The sequence below is a fragment of the Vicugna pacos genome, chromosome 2 (assembly GCF_048564905.1).
Source record: "Vicugna pacos chromosome 2, VicPac4, whole genome shotgun sequence".
Lineage (NCBI taxonomy): Eukaryota > Metazoa > Chordata > Mammalia > Artiodactyla > Camelidae > Vicugna > Vicugna pacos.
Window position 1 is genome coordinate 85,161,079 of NC_132988.1, and position 23,172 is coordinate 85,184,250.

At 43.5% G+C, this 23,172-nt stretch overlaps 1 protein-coding gene across 4 annotated transcripts in view; it reads left to right on the forward strand.

Annotated features, from left to right (window-relative positions):
• The window catches only part of LNX1 (ligand of numb-protein X 1), a 113,766-nt gene that overhangs the window by 60,257 nt on the left and 30,337 nt on the right, over window positions 1–23,172 (forward strand). For 3 of the 4 annotated variants that reach the window (XM_015250229.3, XM_031687924.2, XM_006198135.3), the window contains 3 exons: window positions 15,937–16,178; window positions 16,697–16,849; window positions 22,075–22,277. In XM_015250229.3, the coding sequence (XP_015105715.1) occupies window positions 15,937–16,178; window positions 16,697–16,849; window positions 22,075–22,277 (598 nt within the window). The remainder of the gene's footprint in view (window positions 1–15,936; window positions 16,179–16,696; window positions 16,850–22,074; window positions 22,278–23,172) is intronic. The other variant, XM_015250244.3, reaches the window with a different exon arrangement.

Genomic DNA, 23,172 nt, shown 5'->3' on the forward strand with positions numbered 1-23,172 from the left:
AGAGATTGGAAGAATAAACACAGATTAGCAGGAATTTCCTTGAGAGGGTAGAATTACGGGGTTTTTATATCCTTTTTCTACATTTTCAAAAATTCCTTCCCTGAACTTCTGTTGCTTTATTATTATTATTATTACTATTATAAGTATAGTTCATTTATAATAGTGTTTAATTTCTGGTGTACAGCATAGTGATTCATTTATACATATATATTCCTCTCCATATTCTTTTTCATGATAGGCATTGAATACAGTTCCCTGTGCTATACAGTAGGACCTTGTTTATCTATTTTATATATAGTAGTTAGTGTCATCTAGAAATCCTGAACTCCTAATTTATCCCTCCAACCCTCTTTCCCCATCTAGCCTTGGGCCTTCTATTTGGTAGCCATTCAGATATTTGTGGCAAGAACGAATGAGTTCAGAGAGCAGAGAAATTACTGTGAAGTTCAGTGGAGAAAGTGAGATTAGATTTACCGTTGGATAAAATGAGTTTGGCCACCATTCAAACAGAGCCCAGTGAGAGGCCAGCTGGGGCAGAAACTTCTGGTGGAGGTCAGTGTGAGCGAAGAGGGACAGTTTGCAGATGTGCTCAACTGCAGAAAGCCTTGTCCAGTGGCTATGCCACACCACAGGCATCGGGCAGAGCCGCAGCCCAAAGGCAGGCCTGGCAGGAGAGAGAGAGAAAGATGTTCAGTTACCCTATAAGTAAATAGGAGTTAGCACTGTCTGCATCTGCTCCCTCCCCCGTTTGCCTAATAGTTTTAGAGAAATAAAATAGTCACAGGAGTAAGGTGGTTTCCCTTTAATAAATTGAAAGGAGAGAAGCAGCTATTTAACAAATAGAAGCTGGCTGGAAAAAGAGGATTTTTGTTTGTTTCATACAAAAAGATTTGGCACTAAAGAGCCAAATAGCTTTCCATGACACATTTTCAAACACGGAGTGAGGAGGAACACACTTTCTCCATCCCTGAGAGTCGTGTCGTGCAGGCAGAAGGGCTCTGGACACCCAGCCCAGAAAGCTCAGGGCCTCTTTTTTTTTTTTTTAACTTTACTTTTTTTTTTTTTTTCCTGAGGGGGAGGTAACTAGGATTTTTATTTATTTTTTTTTTTGATAGCAGTATTTGAACCCAGGACCTCTTGCCTGCTAAGCACACACTGAACTGTACCCCCGCCCCCCACCCCCACCCCCAGCCCCTCACACAGAGCCTCCCATACTTTTCCTAAAGGCTGAAATGGAGGGCACTTTGAGGAAGGAAGGAAACGCTTTAACGTGCCATCTGGGAATGATTTCCACTCGAATGTCCTGCTACCTTCTCCCACCCCTGCCCCATCTCCATGCCAAGCTGTCACCTCTGGAGAGCCCCCCACCCCCCGGCTTGTGCATTCATCACTGAAACTGCAGGCCCTCGAAGACTCCGCCCAGGCGGCTGGAAGCCTAGGTGGCTTTCAAAGCTGGTTGTAAAACCTCACTGGGCAGTCAGTTCCGATCTCTAGAAACCCTCACCACCGTGACATCCACCCTTTCCCATTACCCTACAAACATTTCCTAGTCATCCTGAAATAGAAACACTGTTCATCCACATAGGCCAGTTTCCCGAAAATAAGAAGCTAGACTTTGGGCTTTACGAAGTATGTTAAAACTACAGATAATTCTGAATGAAACCAAGAATTGCAGGGCTCTAAATGTTAGCCAAAAAGATGACCTCCCCCCGCCCCTCTAGCCACCACCACACATCCCCTGACCTTGTGGACAGTTCACGGAGAACTTCAGTCAACTGTGGCATGGGAATTGTCTGCTCTCCCTCCCCCAAAGCATCCAGGAAAACAACTCCGTGACCCCAAAGATGTCGGAGACTCACAGAATGGATAAACTATTCTGACGTCTCTGTGAAGAATTGACCTGGCATGTGGACTGTGCCCAAGCCCTCCACCATCCCTCATTAACCACTGTCAAGCTCACATCTGGTCTGGGCTTTGGAATTCTGAGGTGTCACCCCAGGGAGCAGCACTGGTATTTATCAGGCCCTCCTGGCTATCAGCGTGGGTCTTCCTAACTAAACAGTGGAGTCGATTCTTCCAGTTGCTGGAAAGCCCTGCAAGTGTTTTGGACCTACAAGGGCTGTCAGGAAGCTCTGCTGAAGCAGGAGTTTGCAGGGTGGACTTTGGGAGGCCCTGCTAAGAGGGTGTCATGTGAGCACACACAGGAGGAACCTGAAACCACAAAAGCCCCCACCTCACTCACTTCTGTTTCTATTAAATCTTTGGGCAAAATATATGAAAAGGAAAAAGATGTCAGAGGACCATGGAATACTCTGAGTAATCATATTATTTGGAGTTGCAAATCTGACTTTAAACTGTTTCTGCCGCTTACGAGGTGATCAGCTCTTCCTGGTTTACCTGGGACTGACCTGGGTTTAAAACTGAAAATCCGGCATCCCAGGAGCCCAGTCAGTCCAAGGCAAACTGGGACAGCCAGTCACCCTAAATGCTGTGTGACCACGGGCAAGTGGACCTTTGTATTGTGTTTCCACATCTGCAAAGTGGGGATGATAATTACATTAGGTGGTTGTGAGGATTAAATGAACAGAGGGGAGAGTGCTTGGAACCGCCTGACCACGTTAAGCACTTGGGTAATTTGATAGTTACATACAGCCTTTAAATCAGCAGCAAAATCACAACCAGAGCTGTGTTTAATTTTCAGCTCCTTTGCCTCAGTGCTGTGTCATCTTGGATAAAGACTTAATCACTGAGCCTTATTTTCCCCATCTGTAAAATGGGGATAATATAACCCAGCTGGGGCAGTATTTGCTGGGGTAAGTCCTACTCCCCCAATCCCATAGCTGGTGATAAAGACCAAGCATGGAACAAATAACAGCTCAGGTGGTTTCTACTGTGACCTGTTATTAATAAGACAGAAGATGGTGTACTCCTAGCTGGCATGGGATGGAAACAGCTGCCTCTTTTCTCCTGATAAATTTTGTTCTCCACCACAAATGCTTTGCATTTCAGTATCTAAATACCTAGACTAAAGAGCTCCCTCTAGAGGAGGAGTAAATCAATCGCAGGAAGTTACCCACCCAAGCAGACAAGATCATTTTTAGCTTCTGCTTCTTGGGATGCTTGGGGCCACACCTACTCTTAGAGATAGTTAGGTTATGTCTGGAGAGGAAAACTGGCAGGGAGACAGCAGGCCAGAGGGCATGTGGGGACCGCAGCAGCCGCCTCCTTCCACCACCGACCCACTGAGCATGCTCCACTGACAGATGGTCCTGTTGACAGGGCAGAAGCCAAGGCACAAGCAGCTCGAAGCTTGCGGCTCATGCCTGTCAACCGCAGGCCTGAAGATGCCGACTTGATTAGAACTGGCCACACTTGCCAGCTCCTGCTGTTTCTATTTCTCATAGCAGCCACTTACTAGCTGGCAGCAAACAATGGCTGGAGTAGAGAGTATAGGGTTATAAATAACCTTCTAATTTTCCTTCTGTTTTCCCTACCTCCTACACTGCAATCACCTTCCAATCATCTGCCACCCGAGTGCATGGCACATTACAGTCTTGAGCTGCATGCCTCAGCTGAACGTCTGTCTGCTTTGAATCCAAATTTCAGCCCCTCCACTTACCAGCTGTGTGACCTTGGGAGAGTCACTTAACCTCTCTGTGCTTTAATTTCTGTTTTTTTAAATGGAGGTACTAGATTGAATCCAGGATCTTGTGGATGCTAAGCAAGCGCTCTACCACTGAGCTATATGTACCCTCCCCTGTCTGTGCCTTAATTTCCTATTAGCAAAGTGACAGGGATCTTCCTCATCAGGATGATGTGAGGATTGAATGAATTAATACTCATAAAGCCCATAGAATAGTGCCTGGTCCATAGTAAGTGTGTTGTAAGTGTTGGCTATTTACATTACAAGCTATTATTAACAGGTGGGTTCAGATTTGAAGGATAAAAAGATGAAGCCACAGGTTGTCTGACAGACTAACTGCAAGCTAACAGAAAAACAGAAATGGAGAGCCATTAACATTAGGTAAAAGAAAATCCACTTTTCCCTGATTTCCCCAAAATAAAAATTAACACTGTGCCGAGACAGGCCAGCTGTTTCTCGTGCCTGCACAGCATCAAGTCATCAATCCCACAGGAACATGTCGGCATCTTTGGCAAACCAAGTCACCTGTGCTGGCTTCGTTGTCATTGGAATATTTGTTTCTGGAGCCAATCCCACCATAAGAGCACCCTGCCCTTTTCCCCACCTCACCAAACCCAAGAGACTTAGGTTCCAGCTGCCCAAAGCCTGGCCTGCATTTCCATGTCGCTTTCCAGTTTGTCTGTAATTTCCCTTTCTGGGATTCATTAACAAGTGAGGCAGGGAGGGGGGTTGGAACTGCTGGGGAAGTTTTCCCCTGTGGTTTGGAGGCAGAAGAAAGGGGCTAATGAGAGGCAGGAGCACGTGGTTGGCGGTGATGTAGGACGTGCCTGGCTTCTGCAGGGGAGGGCCTTTCAGGCTCAAGTTCACACTCAGGGTCCAAGCTGACTCCCAGACGGTGGGCTTGCCCTGCTGATAACCTCTTACCTATTAACCGAGGTTTGCTTCACCCGTGAGTACACGAAGGTGCTAATGACTTTTTTCAGGTATGGTTTCTGGTAGCTTTGTGAGTCGCCATGTAATTTGATCCCAGGGAACATGGATTTTAACTTAGAGGAGAAAAAGTAATCCAAACAAGGAAGAATGACTTTACCTAATGTTCGTAAAGCAAAGAGAGGTAAGATAAGAAGCTGCAGGTGAAATATAGTGAGTGAACTACAGAAAATAATTATCCAGTCTGAACTCAGAAAATTCCCAAAAGAGTTCCTGTATTTAGGACCAGGCTGCCAGAAAACCAGAGGAGTCAAGTTAATAGAAGTTGTATTACTGTTACTTGAGTCTTTTCCAAGTGAAGTGATCAGGACTTAATTAGCAAGGGAGGGTCCTACTCAAGGATGTGCTCAGGGAGCTCAAATGGGACTGCTTTGGAAGATGACTGATGCATTTATTTTTGTCTTAAACATAGTAAAGATTTCTAGTGTCCTGTATTCGGAGTCATGAAATATTATCACGTATTTTAAAAACATAGCCTGTCTTAGGCATATGTAGAATAGATAAACAACATTATACTGTATAGCACAGGGAAATATATACAAGATCTTGTGGTAGCTCACAGCGAAAAAAAATGTGACAATGAATATATGTATGTTCATGTATAACTGAAAAATTGTGCTCTACATTGGAATTTGACACAACATTGTAAAATGACTATAACTCAATAAAAAAAAGGTTAAAAACAAACAAACAAAAAACATAGCCTGTCTTCCTGTTTAAAAAAAAAAATCAAGGCAGCCTGCAACAGTGAAAACATATCTGGGCTAGCACAATTAAAAGTATAAACAGAAAGCATTTAACAAAAGAAGCAAGAAAAATCATAGCATAGGACATTATGCTAAGTGAAATAAGTCAGAGAAAGACAAATACTGAATGATCTCTTATATGTGGAATCTTAAAAAAAAAAAAACTCATAGATACAGAGAACAGATTGGTGTTTGCCAGAGGTAGGGGGTGAAGGGTGGGCAAAATGGGTGGAGAGAGTCAAAAGGTATAAAATTCCAGTTACAAAATCATTAATTCATAGGAATGCAATCTACAGCTTGGGGGCTACAGTTAATAATTCTCATTGCATATTTAAAAGTTGCTAAGAGAGTAGATCTTAAAAGTTCTCATCACAAGGGGAAAAATTTGATGAATGTTAACTAGATTTCTTGTGATTATTTTGCAATGTATACAACTATTGAATCTTATGTTACACAGCTGAAACTAATATAATGTTATATGTCAATTATACCTCAATTAAATCCATCAAAAGGAGGAAAAACCATATCTGGGCCAGAACAAGTAAAAATATAAACTGAAAACATCTAATAAAAGGAGCAAGAAGAAAACATAGCTGCTCCCAGAATCTCTCAGCTGCTCTAACACATGGTGGACTCTGTGTCTGTGACTGCTGTTTGCAGTGTGGAGGACTTAGTGGTGAAAAAGACATGCTGGACTTTCACTCTTATGGAAAATATATCCTTTTGGGGAGGAGATAGAGATTTAAAAAGAAAGCAAATAAACAAATCATTTCCAAAGATGTTAACTGCTGGGAAGGGAAAGTAGGGGCTGGTGGGAGAGGCGGTCCCTCCCCACTTTAGACTGAGAGTCAGGGGGCCTCTGGGAGGAGGTGACTTTGAGCCTCTTGTTAACGTTATCCCTTCTGCTCCCCTCACCCTGTCTTGTGTTGGCATCAGATTTCTCAGTGCCCACTTGTGTTCTGCACCCACAGGCGTGGCTTGGCCCTGATGAAGCCTAGAAGTGGTGGCAGGCAGGTAGTCAGGTGTCCTGGGTTTTCTGCCCAGGACTTGTCCTCCTCTTTGGTCTCACTTCTGCTCTGTTCTTCCCCATCAAGGTCACTTGGGACCCAATTATCCTGGTACCTGCCATGCGCTTGTATGCTTAGGGCTTTTGAATGTGGTGTTCACACGCAGTCTGCCAGGACAGTGTCACTCATTTGCCCAGACTCAGCTCAGATTTCACCTCTTCTGGGAAGCCGCCTCTGATTACCCCCGCAGTGAATGGCCTCTTTCTCTGAGCTCTCCCAACTTTTGGGTGTACCTCCATCTCTCTCTGATGACATGGTCTTGTGGCTGTCTGTTTTCATATTAGTCTCCTTGCATGCATACACTGTAGAGTAGTTTTCTTTGCAGCCATAGTGTCTAACATTATGCCTGATATATGGTAATTACATTGATTACTGCTTATTGAGTTGTTCCTATATTCCAGGTACTATTAGGGACTTTGCATGAATCTTTTAAGTCTCACTGTAAACATTGTGCCTATTTTACATTCTGGGCAATGAGGCTCAGAGGAACTAAGGAACTTGTCTAAAGTGGCAGAGCTGGTGGTGGCAGACCTAGGATTCATATCCAGATGTTTTAAACTTGGAAGGCTGAGCTTTTACCACATCACGTGCCCTCTTTCCCAGGAGGCCCTCCACAAATGTTCATTGAATGAAAACAAGTATTTCAAAATCACTCACCCTGCTTGTAACAGCATAATCCATCAAAAGAAGGCATTTGATAATGCTTTATTCATCTTTACATACATAATTGTTTTAAAACTCAGATAAAATAAAATCATTAAAGTTATCAGGGGAGTATGCGAAAAAGATAGAAGAATTGAAAAAAGTCATTTCCCCCCTTTCCTCTCCCTTTTCTCATCTCCAGTGGGAGTGCGGGGAAATGGAAAGGAAAACGATGAGCTTGCCGAGGGCAAAGGAGCCCCAGTATCACAACCAACCGCAGTTACACCCCTCTTCGGAGCTTACATTCTATAGAGAAAAAATAAGCAGTGAGGAAGAGGGAGGGAGGGTTAGGATGCGCTAGGAAAACTGCTGTTTTAAGAGGGTGGTCAGGAAAGGTGGACTTTAACCACAGACCTGACGGAGATGAGGGAACAGACCAGGTGAGAATCTGGAGAAAGTGGTCCAGACAGAGGGCAACAGCAAAATACAAGGCCCCCAAAGCAGGAGGCTGCTGGGCAGGTGTGAGGACCAGCAGGAGGCTGGATGGGCAAGGGATGGAGATGAGGACAGAGGTGACAGGGACAGAGAACACAGGGCCTGGTGGGCCATCGTGAGGACTTTGTGTTTCAGTGACATGGAGACATGGAGAGCCAAGTTAAAAGGGTCATACCGCTGCTCTGCTGAGAACAGCTGGGGGAGGGAAGTGAGTGTAGAAGCAGGGAAACCTCTCAGGAGGCTGTTGCAATATTCCAGGTTTTGATAACGGTGGCTTGGACCAGGGCGGTGGAGGTGGAAGTGATGAGAAGTAGTTGGATTCTGGGTAGATTCTGCTTGATTATGTTTGGAGCATTGAGAAGAAGAAAGGAGTCAGGGATGGCTCTGAGGGTTTTGGTCTGAACAACAGGCAGGATGTAAGGTGCTATTTAATAAAATGAGGAAGAGGCAGGAAGAGCTGGTTTGGCAGGAAAGGTTGGGGTGTTGGGATGTAGGTGAAGACATGGAATAAGCAGCTTGACTCAGGAGCCTGCAGCCTGGAGAGGCTCGGGGCTGGAGGCCAGGTGGTACAAGGGGAGAAAGCATGGAGGCCCACAGCCAGGATCCAGCTCCCCTCTGTGAACTTGGACAAGACTTTCTTCCCTTCCCACTTCCATACCCTTGTCTACAAAGTGGAGTTGGTTTAACTGACATGACAATTGGGACAGTTGGGAAGGTTAAGAAGACCAGGGATGTAAATGGTAACACACAGTACGTGTTAGACTAAGAGATGTCAGCCAGCCTCTTCCCAGCCCCCTTCTGGATTGCCAGACCGTGTGGTGAGAATGTGATCCATACGGCTCAGGGATGGCTAGGATGTCAGCCTGGGGAGTTGGGACTTGAGCAGTGGGAAATATTTCCATGGGAAAGTTTTGAGCGAAAAGATATTGTGTTGGTGTCCTTAGGATGGATTGGATGGCAGGGGGGACAAGGGGAGAGGTGGGGAGCAGGGAGATGGGCTGGGGGTTGTTGCAAAGCCCTGGAGGCATGGTGTTGGGAGGGCCAGAGTGGGGGCCCTGGAGATGGAGTTAGGAGCCAGGCACGCATGACTGACGCCCACCTTCAGCCTCCAGGGTCACCTGCATCTGGACAAAGACTTTCTCTAAGCCTGAGCACTCTGGATCCTGAGGCTCCCAATGGCCCATCTCCCAGGTCTCCTCTGTGACAGCGGCCGTCTCCTCTGCAGCAGGCTCCCAGCCTGGCTCCAGGGAACCCACTTTGAACACAGCTTCAGAGTCACTCATCTGGCTCAGCCTAAGATCCCACTGTTAGCAGGGAAACTTGCTTCCCTCCCTAGCCCCTAATCTCAATTCTCTTGGTCTGAAAGACTGAATGTACCCATGAGAGTTGAATGTCTCCTTTCCCTATTATATAATAACTTTGGGCAAGTGATCAGCTCTCCCAGGAGTGAGAGACAGTCGGAAATGCTATCTCCTCCTTCCACTGGAATTAAAAGTGGAGCTGGGGCAAATACTGAAAGGGAAGCCCCCCTTGGGGCCATCTCCCCTGTGCCTGCGTGCACACCCTACACGAGTGGGAAGAGGGGAGATCAGGTGGAGACTGAGAGGAGGGTAGGGTTGCTCCCTGGAGGAATGAAAAGAGAAATGGGTCTGCCCTACCCACACTGGCAGGTTTCTTTTTATTCCCAGAGGTTGAAATTTGTCGTCCCTTGAGACAGATCTGGCCTATAGATGTGTTTTGTTTGCCCACACAATAGTCTTAAAAATCTTGAATTTATGGCCAATTTTTAAAAATCAAGAGATTTCACATTCAAAACTGGATTTCGCCTTCCAAATTGATTGCTCTGGCAACACTGGGCGACTCTTATTTTTTTCTTACAGTTGTATTGAGATACAGTTGACATATAGCACTGTATAGGTTTAAGGCATACAGTGTAATGATTTGACATACAGATGTCATGAAATAATTACCACAGTAAATTTAGTGCACATCCATCATCTGATATAAATATAAAATTAAAAAATATTCTTGTGATTAGAATTCTTAGGATTTACTCTAAGAATTTTTATATATAACACAGGGAAGTGTTAATTATATTTATAATTTTCTACATTACATTCCTAGTTCTTAGTTATAACAGAAAGTTTATACCTTTTTGACTGCCTTCATCCAATTCTCCTTCCTCCAAACCCCTGCCTCTGGCAACTACAAACCTCTTTTTTTCCCCTTAATTGAGATATAATTGACACATAACATTCTATTAGTTTCAGATGTCTAATTTGATTTGCTATTTGTGCTGCAGAATGATCACCACAATAAGTCTAGTTAACATGTTATCATATATAATTATAAAATTTTGTGTATGACGAGACTTAAGATTTAGCAACTTTCATATATGCAATCAGCATTATTAACTATAGTCACCATGCTGTGCATTACATCCTCCCGACTTATTTGTAGCTTTTGACCCTTTTACCCATTTCCCTCACCTCCCTGCCTATGGCAACCACCAATCTGTATGAGCCGGGGTGGTTTTTTGTTTTGTTTTTTTAACATTCCACATATAAATGAGAACATACAGTCTTTGTCTTTCTGTCTGATCAATTTCACTTAGCCAAATGCCCTTAAAGTCCATCTATGTTGTTGCAAGTGGCAAGATTTTGTTCCTTTTTATGGCCGAATAATATTCCATTGTATATACACACCACATTTTCTTTATTCATCCATCAGTGGACACAGGTTGTTTCCACACCTTGACTATTGTCAGTAATGCTCCAGTGAACATAGGGGTGCATATGTGTTTTCCAATTAGTGTTTTCTGTTTCTTCAGATAAATACCCAGAAGTGGAAATGCTGGATCATTGTGGTAGTTCTATTTTTATTTTTTTGAGGAACCTTCATACTGTTTTCCATAACTGCTACACCCATATACATTCCCACCCACAGTGTACAACGACATCTTTTTTTCCAAATCCTAGCCAATACTTACCTCTTGTCTTTTTGAGAATAGCCATTCTAACAGATGTGAGGTGATAGCTCATTACAGTTTTGATTTGTATTTCTCTAATGATCAGTGATGCCGAGTATCTTTTTATGTACCTGTTGATTATCTGTATGTCATCTTTGGAAAATTTCTGTTCAGATTTTCTGCCCATTTTTAATCAGATTGGGTTTTTTGCTATTGAGTTGTATGAATTCTTTATATATTTTGGATATTAACCCCTTATCAGATACATGATTTGCAAATATTTTCTCCCATTCAGTAGGTTGCCTTTTCATTTTGTTGATGGTTTCCCTGTGCTGTGCAGAGACTTTTTAGTTTGACCTGGTCCCATTTGTTTAGTTTTGCTATTTTTTTGGTTTTTGGTGTCAGATTCAAATAGTCATCTCCAAGACCAGTGCCAAGGAGCTTACCTTCTGTTTTCTTTTAGGAGTTTTTTGGTTTCAGGATGTACATTTAAGTCTTTAATCCATTTGAGTTAACCTTTGTGTATGGTGTAAGATAGGGGTCCAGTTTCGTTCTTTTGCACGTGACCGTCCAGTTTTCCCAACACCATTTATTGAAGACTGTCCTCTCCCCATTGTATATTCTTGGCTCCTTTGTCATAAATTGACCATATATGTATGTGGGGGGTTATTTCTGGATTCTCTATTCTGTTCCATCTACCTATATCCAGTTTTCTTTTTCCAATACCACACTATTTTGACTACTACATAGATTGAAGTCAAGGAGCATCATGCCTCCAGCTTTTATTTTTCTTAAGATTGCTTTGTTTATTTGAGGTCTTTTGTGGTTCCATACAAATCGTAGGATTGTTCTATTTCTGTGGAAGTTGCCACTGGAATTTTGATAGGACTTGCATTAAATTTGTAGATTGCTTTGGGTAGTATGGACATTCTAACAATACTAATTTTTCCAATCCATGAACACACAATGTTTTTCCATTTATTTGCGTCATCTTCAGTTTCTTTCGTCAGTGTCTTACAGTTTTCAGTGTTCAGATCTTTCACTTCCTTGGTTACATTTATTCCTAGGTATTTTATTCTTTTTCATGCAATTGTAAATGGGATTATTTTCTTAATGTCTCTCTCTGATAGTTTCTTATTAGTATATAGAAATGCAACAAATATTTGTGTATTGACTTTGTATCCCGCAACTTTACTGAATTTGTTTATTAGTTTTAACAGGTTTTTTTGGTAGAGTATTTGGGGGCTTCTATACATACTAGGATGACATTGCAAACAGTGACAGTTTTACTTTTCCTTTCCAATTTGAATAACTTATTCCTTGACTAATGCTCTTGAGCTTGTTGTCTTGAGTGAGACAATAATTAACAAAGGTCTGTAGGGGTTGTTGCACCCATGAAATAGAACTGCTCACCACAGTCTCCCACCCAGCCTGACTAGCGTATGAATTTGCAAGTACTGATTCAAAGTAGGATCAGACTGAGCAATTGATGAATTCAATATGAGAGCAGACTCGAGGTTTACTTAATTCAGAAGTGAATTTATAAAGAAGACATTTCTACTGTACAGCACAAGGGGACTCTATTTAATATCGTGTAATAACCTATAATAAAAAAGAATGTGAAAACAAATACATGTATGTATATGTATGACTGAAACATTATGCTGTACACTAGAAATTGACACAATACTGCCAACTGACTATACTCTCAATAAAAAAAGAAATTTTAAAAAGTGAATCGAGAAAGAAAAAACGTGAAGGAAGTTAGAAGAATCAAAGGAGACTGTGTCCTTACCCAGATTGCAATAATGAGAGCACTGAAGTTTCAGTTTCTTGTGGACAACTTTTATTCTTCCATCATAAGTGGATAAGTTCACTGTCAGAAAGGAGACCTTGCCTGCAAACCAGCTTGTGCCACCAGGTTGGCTGAGCTCGGCAGAGAACACCCCGTCAGAGCCTCCTCTGTAAAGTCTTCCTGGGGTCCATCCTGCTTCAGGTCAACTCTCATGGCCTCGGGAGTTTTTGCAAGGAGGAGGTTCATTTTTTTCTTCTTACTTACCCCCTCCCTTGCATAAAAAAATTCCATGCCACACCCAGTGTCACCATTCTTACGTTAAGGCAGATTTGCCTCTGCTCAGTTTGATATAGGAGCTCAGCATCTCAACTCTGTTATTAACAAAAAGGATTTGCAGAGTTGCTTGGAACGGATGGCATATACAAAGCACGTGGCTTGATTGAAAAATGGTTTTCCACATGTTTCCTTGTGTACATCCTTCAAGTTCATGGCCATCCCCCATCACCACCTGAGAGTACTTAGTGCTCAGGGTAACTAAAAGGGAGAATAAATCTGCTTGCTTTGAACACAGCCCAGGGTTTAGCGTATGTTCCTGTGCTGGCCAAGGCTAGTCAGCTCTCTCCCCCTCCGCCCCTCTTTTGTGCTTGTAAATCAAGAGGCCCCGGTATTAGTCAACACAAAAGAGATAATTAGTAAGTACAAGCTGCTACCTTCATAGATCACCCTGTGCCTCAGTGTCAGGCTAAGCCAGGAGGCCAAAACAAGCAACATTGCACAAGTATGAGTCGCTTCAGCAGAACATTTCTTACGCAGGCTTATGAGTCTGAACATTTAAATCTAGATTCCGTACCGTCCCCAGCTATTGTAAGGATATCTGTTATTTGAGGCCAAAAGAGGAGGCTACTTAGCCATTTTATGAGGTTTTCCTTTCCTGGACTGAGATGCATCTTTGGAACCCCAAGGATTTGAACCAGCAGTGGTTTCTTAATGGAGTAGTCTTGGGATTCAGATGTAGTTAAATACCTTAACCCTCTTCACGGACGTGGTTGCAGAATAAGATTCCCCTTTTTTCCCACTGGGATATGCTGTGTACCCTCAGGAAGCCATGGCTTGTGCCTTTATCAGCCATTTGTCCAATTGGAAAACTCATTTCCTGCTTTGGCAGAGCACATGGGCAAGGGCATTGCTGCCCCAAGAAAAGAAAGACTGTGTCTAGTCCAACTAAATCGTCTAGGAACTTCCTTCCCGTGGACTGCTAACCAGATACCGCTGGCTTACAGAGAAGAGTTCCACTTGTATATTTATGACTTTGGAGCCGTTCAAATGCATGCTGGCTTGTATTTTTTCCATCACACAATGTTTCTTCCAATTTCTGAGTTTCTCATATCAACTGCTTTGCTATTTTTAAGCAGAACAATTTGAAGCCAATGTAGCTAATCAGAACAGTAAAACCTCACCAACTCAAGCAGGGAGCTTGCACTCTTTCAGTGAAGGAAAGACAGGCACTAAAAGCTGTTTCATCTTCTATAAGATAAGGATGTAGGATTATATAATCAGAGTCCTTTTCTACTATATTAAAACCACATTTCATCAAATCTAAGATGCCATTGATTATAAAAAGCATCAAGTTTCATGTACCGACAAGAAAAGAAAATTTTAAAAACTGCCACTGGTTAAATCATCCCCAAACTCCTTCAAAGCTATCCCTGCGATGCATGGATTGGCCACGTCAGCTTTGAAATCCATTCAGACAAATTTGGTGACCTCTCCTGCCCTCTAGTTGTGTTGTTTGGCATGAAACAGGCCAATTCTTTTGGATGATCTCAGTAACAAAATGTGACACCACTTTTCATCTCCTTGGGGTTGTCTTTCTTTCTAAGCAAATAAAGCATTTGCTTGGCTCCCTGCAAGAATATAGGAAATTGTTGACCTCCTTCTAATGATGAAAATTTGCTTCATTGCTATCAAATGTACATGCCACTGCTGTTTTTGAGACTTTCTATATATGCAGTAACTTTTCATTTCATTGCTGAATTGTCATGTAATATTTTCTAAGACATTTAACGGCAAACTCAGTGGCATAGTACCAAGAGTGGACACAACTCAATCAAAGTGGCGTGATGGACACCTGTGACTGTGTTTGCCATACTCAACAGCATCTGTGTCATGACTGCAGCTTGGCAGCTGAACTCTAGGACCACCCCCCCCAATCACCTATGCATCCTAATCTCAGCCATGTTAACGTGTAAAAAAACAGACATCTTAGAATTATGGATGTAGCTACAGTCTGTTGAGAACTTACTATATATCTTGCAGGGTACTAAACCCTTGGCAAGATTTAATGTCAACCGGACCTCACAGCAACCCAAGATGTATGTGCAGATAAGAAAATTTAACCAGGTTAACAAAATGGTTCCAGATCACACAGCTAGGTAAATTTCAGAGCAAGGATCTTGTCCAGACAATAGGCCCTCTGCCCACCAGCTCTGTGGTCCTATAGGCTGTATATCGTACCATGTGAACTTCCACTGCCAATGGCTGTTGGATTCTATCTGTAAGCATCTCTCCATATCGGCTCTCAAAGGGTTATTTAAAATAGCTCAAACATATGAGGTTTTCTGTAATAAATTTGTATCAAGGGTATGCTAATTTATAATTATTTTTATCTAAATGGCCACTTCTTAAAGGGCCTCACCCACAGGATTTCTGCCCTCACAATTGGGAAGCTGGGGTTGCTCTCTGTGGCTACTTCCTCACCACAGTGCAATGAGGGTAAATCAGCTGCATTTTCTGATCAAGACCTGAGCTGAGACAACTTGCCCAGTGGCAATGGAAGTGCACTCTCAGCAAAACATGGGCCTAGATCAAACCTTGGCCTCCTGGCCCTGAGGGCTGCTCTTTAACATGGATGGTGAGTGGATAGAGACAATTTTTTTTTAAAAAAGACCATGATTGTGGTTTTACTCTCCCAATATTAGGAGACATGAATATTCTTAGTGCCCAGGAGCCCCCAGCCCTGGTCCTGGACACTCAGAGACCAGCCCAGAGGTAGAGAACAGAAGGCAGCAGGCCTGCCTCTGGAGAGTAGTGACACTGAGCAAACTCCTGTGGTTTGTAGTGAGGGCGATTCTGTTTCCATGGACAGTTAAATATGGAATCTGGGAGGAGCTCTGTGTTTATGTTCAGTGGTTTGGGAACTAAACCCAAAAGAAGGGACTTAGTGTGACTAAGGGCTATTGTGGTCAAAACAAACAACAGCAAGAAGGAATTGCCACATCCAAATAGTTGAAGACTGCCAGTCTCAAGCCCCTGCCCTGTAGACCCCCGTGATCACTCTCATTATCTGCATTCCAGGGGCCAGGGTAGAGTGTGCTTTAAGAGAAGGCAATAGGCATCTTTTAACAATCGTGTTCTCAAATCATTCATTCATTTGGTCGGCAAGTGTATCCTTAGTTACATCCATGTGAAACGAGGGGCTACGGGAGCCAGCAAATCAGCTTCCGAGGGTTGCGAGCACGTGTCCTTGGAGAGCACAGCCAACCCTGCGCAGAGCCCAGGCCTTCTCTGACCTCCCGCTGGTTTTGTTCCAGCTGTAAAGGTGCCTCCCACTACGGCCTGACCAAAGACAGGAAGAGGCGCTCCCAGGATGGCTGTCCAGACGGCTGTGCCAGCCTCACGGCAGCAGCTCTCTCCCCGGAGGTTTCTGCGGCTGCCACCGTCTCCTTAATGACGGACGAGCCCGGCCTGGACAACCCTGCCTACGTGTTCACAGCGGAGGACGGGCAGCCAGCAAGCAGCCCACTGGACTCTGGCCGGAGCAACCGAATGAGGGGTGAGTCAAGGGAGTGCTTGTCCGGGAATGGGCTCCTTTGGTCTTGGGATTGCCCTCTGTAGAACAGTCACAGTGGAAAGTTCTAGAAATGTTTTTTTAAGGGGAAATCGTTCTGGTAGTTTTGGCAGCAACCCAGCATCCAATTCTCCAAAGTGAAATGAAACCACGAGGACCTCGGGTGATTAAAAATGTGTGTAATCTGACTTGGTGAAAGGGGTGGAAGTTAGAGCTAATGATTCATCACTCCCGTGGTGGCCGTACCTTCCCATCCATGTGGCTCGGAGAAGAGCTGCTACATTCCATCCAGCCCAGGAAGCAAAGAAAAGCAGATTTTAAACTGAGGCCTCCATATTTTGTTGTAGAAAACTGAGAAAATACAGATTAGCAAATTCTATCACCCCACCGCCTAGAGGTAACCCCTGTTCCCATTTTACCATGCGTGTCTTACCAGCCGTGGACATGAGAGAGGACTTTTGTGGATGTGTAGCCACCCTTCCTCTCTTCTTTCTTGTCCTCAGCACGGCCCTTTGAGCGATCCACCATCAGAAGCAGATCTTTTAAAAAAATAAATCGAGCACTGAGTGTTCTTCGACGGACAAAGAGTGGAAGTACAGTGACCAATCAAGCTGACCAGGGCAGAGAACATTCTGAAAACATCACTGTCCCTGATGGTACGTGAGCTTCTCTGCAAGGCTGGGCTTCTGAAATGACTTCAGGGGTCATGACGACTGGAGCACCACCCTCTTTCTATGACACCTCTCTTCCCAAGGGCATACATATTTTCTACCTTAGTTAGCCTACTTCTTGCATACGTAACTAAAAGCAGAAATTATTGTTCTTTTTTTACACAGGTTGAGGGAAAAGGTTTTGGAAGCCTCACCTTCAGATGCTGGCTTAATGCATATAAAGAATAATAATTATAGTTGAAAGCATTTAGAACAGTAGTTCTGGCATGTAGTAAATGCTATGCAAGTATTCTTGTAGGACTACATGTGATGTGCGGTTCTGTTTTCCATGCATTAATTCATTTAATCCTCACAACAACCTTATGAGGTAGCTACTCGTATTATCCCTGTTTTACAGATGAGGAAACTGAGGCACTGGGAGGTTACTTAGTCTGCCCCAGATTGTCTTCCTAAACTTGGAATCCAGGTTATGTGTGCAAAGGAAGTTGTCGGATCTTAGATCCTGTATGTTTCCCCAACATAAATGGAGCTGAGGAAATACTGTCCTGTCCTTTTTTTAATCTTATCTTAGAACTTTACAGCAGTGATATTAATAGCTTAAAATTTTTTGGAGCTTTCCTGGGTACCAGGTAGCACTCAAAGTCATTTAGACATCACAACACTAAGGGAATAGGGATCATGATTCTCATTTTACAGAAGAAACTGAGACCCAGAGAGGCTGGGTTACTAGCCCGAAGTCACCCAGCTGGAAGATGGCAGACCTAGGATTTTAACTTGGGTCGTCTGGTTCCAGAGCCCACTCGTCTACCCACTGGATTAAGTGCCCTCCACTCCTTTGAGATTGGGGGGTAAATTCCAAACCACTGTCCTTATCATGCCCTTAGAGAACTTGTGAGCAGTCCTTTAAGGCCCCTTCTTATGTATATATCCCCTCCCACTCTGCACACACACACTACATCCTCTAACTACTCTGAACTTACTGCAGTCCTATAAATACTGTGTCTTTCTCTCACCTCCATGTTGTCCAACCTGTACTCTCATTCCCCTTCAGCTGGCATCCTAATTCCTCCTTCCAGGCTCAGCATCGGCTTTGTCTCCTTCTGAAAGCCCTCCCGGACTCCCTCAGACCGCTTTCCTTTGTGTTCTCAAAGCACCTGTATCTCTATTATAGCAATGCCACCTTTCATTGTAACTGTACCAGTGAGGGCAGGGGTTCTTTATCTGAGCCTTTGTGTTCCCAAGGCCAAGCACGTACCTGGCACATAATAGTCTTCTCTGAATGTTTCTGCAATGAATAAAAGGATTATAACTTCCTTTCTGCTGGTCTCCACTTCTTATTAAAGGATCTTTAATTTCATTTTATGTAAAATTTTCTCCACCTTAAATAAGATCGATTAGCATGTTTTTTTGCAGAAACTTTTAAGAGACTACTGTGTGTAAAGCATTGGACTAGGCTCTGTACTTTTTTTATTGGAGTATAGTTGAATTACCATATTACCATAGTGACTCAATGTTTTTATAGATTATACTCCATTTAAAGTTATTATAAAATATTGGCTATGTTCCCTGTGCTGTTCCCTTATGGCTTATTTGTTTTATACATAATAGTTTGTACCTCTTAATCCCCTTCCCATATCGTGTCCCTCCCCCTTTGCCTCTTCCCACTGGTAACCACTAGTTTGATCTCTATACCTGTGAATTTGTCTGTTTTGTTTTTATATTTTAGATCCCACATGTAAGTGATAACACACACTATTTGTCTTTTTCTGTCTGACTTATTTCACTAAGCACAATACCCTCCAGGTCAAATGGCAGAATTTCATTCTTTTCTTAAGGCTAAGGAGTCCTCCACTGCGTATACAGACCACATCATCTTTATCCATTCATCTGTTGATGGACACTTTAGGTTACTCCCATATCTTTGCTATCTTGGTAAATAATGCTGCTATGAACATTGGGGTGCATGTATCTTTTCAGATTAATGTCTTCATTTTCTTCGGATATACACTCAGGAATGGAATTGCTGGATCATATGGTAGTTCTGTTTTTAGTTATTTGAGCAACCATTATACTGTGTTCTATAGTGGCTGCACCAATTTACATTCCCTTTTCTCTATATCCTTGCCAACATTTGTTATCTGAAGACTTTTGGATGATAGCCACTCTGACATATGTGAGATGATTAGCAATGTTGAGCATCTTTTCATGTGCCTGTTGGCCATCTGTATATCTTCTTTGGAAAAATGCCTGTTCATGTCTTCTGCCCATTGTTTAATCAAGTTTTTTTTGATATTGAGCTGTATGAACTGTTTATATATTTAGGCTCTGTACTTTGTATAGGTTACAAAATCCAGTTCCTGGCTTCAAGGGGTTTATTGAAGACTGAAAGAAAATAAAATACCATGAAGAATGAGATATAAACCAACAGCAATGGGAGCCATAGGGAGAGAAGCGCCACTTCCAAGAGGGACAGTGTAATCCATTTTTAAGGAGTGGTTTATGGACCTGGATGGGCATTGGGATCTTGACTGTGTGTTGGAAAGTAATGAGAGATGAGGTTAAGGCCAGATTAGAAGGGCCCTGGATCCCATTTAGGAGTCTTGACTTGGGACAGTGAGCACACCTGGAAGCTTTTGCATAGAGTTGGAGCAGGATCACAGCTATGCTTCAGGAAGACAAAGATGGCAGCTATGTTCTCTGTGCAGTGGGCTTCGAGTGGGAGAAAACAGATTTGCTCAGGCACTCTAGGAAGCTATTACTCCACAATGGGGTGAGACGTTAATGTAGTGATGTCTTCACAGGATTTCTGAGGCAACAAATTTTCAAAATGGCCCTTGGGTCTCATTGCTCCAGTAACCTGTGGTTAGTCTGGCGAACTCTCATGGCATGGTTTACCCATTCTTCTCATATCGGTGAAGAGCCTGGCTTCACTGTATCAGCTGTGTGTCTTGGCCGGGTTACTGGACTTCTCTAAGAGTTAGTATTTCATCATCGAAAAAAACAGGAATAATAATAATCTAGTTCAAAAGGTTGTTGTGAGGACTAAACAAACAAAAAAATGCATGCAAATTGCTTAGCTCAATGGCCAGCATATAATAAACATTTCATAACTGATAATATTACATCTTTTAGTCCTTAGGTAAGGACACAATATTGAACAGCTGTTTCTTTCCAGACCAGCACCAGTTTGGCAGTTTAAAAATGACTTTAACTCTTCAAGGTCCCTAGGGTTTCGTTGGTGTGACTCTAATTAACATCATTTCCAAGTGTGACCGGGTATGACCTTTCAGACTGTCAATTCAGCTGTCCTTGAGTGGTTTAGATTTGGGAGCATGGTTTTTGTAAATCGGTTGGGAGAATGAGTAGAAAGGGAGGGGGAGGAGAGAGAAAATCAGCAGCTTTGCTAATTCTTTCCAAATCTTTCTTTGCTCAAAATGATTTTTTAAAGAACTTCCATTCCCTTGTCACCAGACCTGTTCCAACAAATGCTTGTGGGTAGAGCCCACTTAATGTAATCAACGTAGTTTAAACATTAATTGAACTCAATCACCCAAGTACTGTTAGCACCAGGAACTGACAGATTAAGACTGCTGCCCACAGATGTGCAGCAAAACCCAATTGCTTACATTAAATTAAATCCCAGTGGGGGTTAAAGACCCACATTTGCAACCTCTCAGCCTTCCTCTGGTCGCTAAATTGCTTTGTTTATCATGATCCACAATACTTAGAAATGATCTTCATCCTTTCTGTATTGTTCTTGGAGAGCTGAGTACTTGTTAATGAACTCATAGTTCATTAGGGAAAATGGACTAAGGTCATGGGTTTTGAAAACAACCACAAAGAATGTTTTATGTAGAACCAGACCTGCAGTTTTGATCTTTCCAGATGACATAATTAAGGGAGGGTCTTAGGGCGGAGGCAGCTGTCATCAGCTACAGGAGACAAAAGCATCTCTGCCCTCGGCATCCAAACTCAAGCTCTGAGCAACTGGGGAGGAGCTGCAGCTCCCACCACACCAGGTGTAGTGTGGCCGGCATTGACAGGTGCCCCTCTGTGTGCTGCTATTCGAATCGAGGTGGAGAACGGTGCCAGTTGGTGCTGCTGGCTTTTAGGTCTGTGGAGCAAGTCGCCTGTGGGACTGTAGCCAGCTGTGAACCCCTGGCTCCGGGGGAATCTGAGGGAGGTGACAGGAGGGCAGGTCATCAGGAGCCCCAGGATCTGACCTGGCTCTCAGGGCCACCGAACTGCCACCTACAGCCGGTCCTGTCACTTCCCCTCTCCAAGCTCACACCTCCTCACTTGTAACATAAAGGTTTGATGGTCACTAGCAAACTACACAACTAGAGAAGCTCTTCCAGGTGGGGGCCCAGGGGGACCTGTGAGAGATTTCACAGGGAAAGAAGAATCCTCAGTGAAAAGGTCAAGTTGGAAAACACCAGCCTCCATCTCTGGACCTCCTCTTGGCTCTGAATTCAGCGATTCAGGCAGACTAGGGACAAATCTCTTGATGCCACCAACTGGACCTGGGCCTCTTTGCTTCATTGTGAGCCAGGCCGTTGGATTTCCCTTTACTGACAGCAGGGTCGGGTAGAGGGGACTGGTGATTCCTTAAGCTTGAAAAGCAGGGCCTTCCAGGAGGAAGTCTTCAAAATGATCTGAGAGAGCAGAACAGGTTTGTTCTGTTTTGCCCCCTGAAGAGTAAGTGATCAAACTGTGATCCATCCCCAATTGACCATTCGTTCATTCATCCCTCCTCACTCAATAAACCGACTGAAGTTTCCCGTGTAGAGATCTGGGCATAGAACTACGGAACAGCCAGATATTGTGTCCTCAAGGATCTTAGAGTCAAATAGGGGGTATAGGAAATGGGCATGAATAAGAATGAGCACAGAAGGCAGGGTGCCATGGGAAATAGAAAGCTTTATGGGAAATGGGATATTTAGAGAGCAGGGGAGAGGGATCAGGGTAGAGTGTAATTGGAAGGGATCATTTCATGCAGGCCTTAAGGGAAAAATTGGGCTCAGGCCTAGAATGGAAAACATTCCAGGCAGAGAAACTTCTGCTGGCACGGAGGCAGGAAGATGGAAAACATGTACGGCGAACGATGAATAGTTTAGTTTGGCTGGAACCAAAGTTTGGCAAGAGGAAGAGTGGTTGGAAATGTCGGTTGGGTGGGTGTCTTAAATAAACACTGTCTTTGTCCATTTTAGTCTTTCCAAGGTTGTATCACCTAATTCCAGATGGTGAAATTACCAGCATCAAGATCAATCGAGCAGATCCCAGTGAAAGCCTCTCTATTAGGCTTGTGGGAGGCAGCGAAACCCCGCTGGTCCATATCATTATTCAGCACATTTATCGTGATGGGGCCGTCGCCAGAGACGGCCGGCTGCTGCCAGGAGACATCATCCTGAAGGTAGAGACCATGGCTGTGGAGCCATCGGGGGGCTTAATGAGAATGACCTGAGGGCAAATAATTGGATCGGTGGATGAACAGATGGGTGGATGGATGGGTGGATAAAACACTAACACGTATGTGAAGCTGTCACTTCCCATAGTTATTGTGTTGATATGACTTCATATGAGATTTGTAATTTGAGATCAGTCTTTGTCCTTCTGTCTTTCTCATTCTCGCTGTGCATGAATATTTCTGTCTCTGTATCATTTTGTCTCTGTCTTCCCCTCCTTCCTCTTCCTTCTCCTAACTTGTCCTCCCCTTTCTCTACCTCCCCTTTCTCTCCTCTTACCCCTTTCTCCTACTTTAAGTAACAGAAACATAAAACTAGAGTATGTATCTCCTTAAATTGTTTTTAGAGCAAATTACTGAAACATTTTGTATTTTATCTAATCGCTCACATTCACTTACTCCTCTAAAGTAAATTTTCTATAGCTTAATGGCCCGTCAAGGAAAAAAAAAAATCCCTAAGTTATTCTGCCAACCCACAGACCCTCCAGGGGAGGCAGATGGTGGAACAGAATGCCTTGGGCATGACTGTCCTCTAAGGCTTGGTTAAGGGGAAGGATACTGGGGAGGGATTTTCAGAAGACAAGAAAGGATGAAGGAAGAGTTGTTTATCAGACAGAAGTCCACCATGAGCCAAAAGCGATAAGAAATCCCTCCCTTGGTCTAATTTCCTGTCTGATACTCGGATGACAGTTTCATCCCATCCCTTCTGGGTTGCTGAGGGGCCAGCTCCTGACACACCATGAGCTGTTTCTCTGGCAAAGAAATTCTTATTCTTTGGAATAAGAGGAGCAAGAATTTAAAGCAGTTATTGTAGAGACACTGATATTCCCACTGGCCTCGGAGG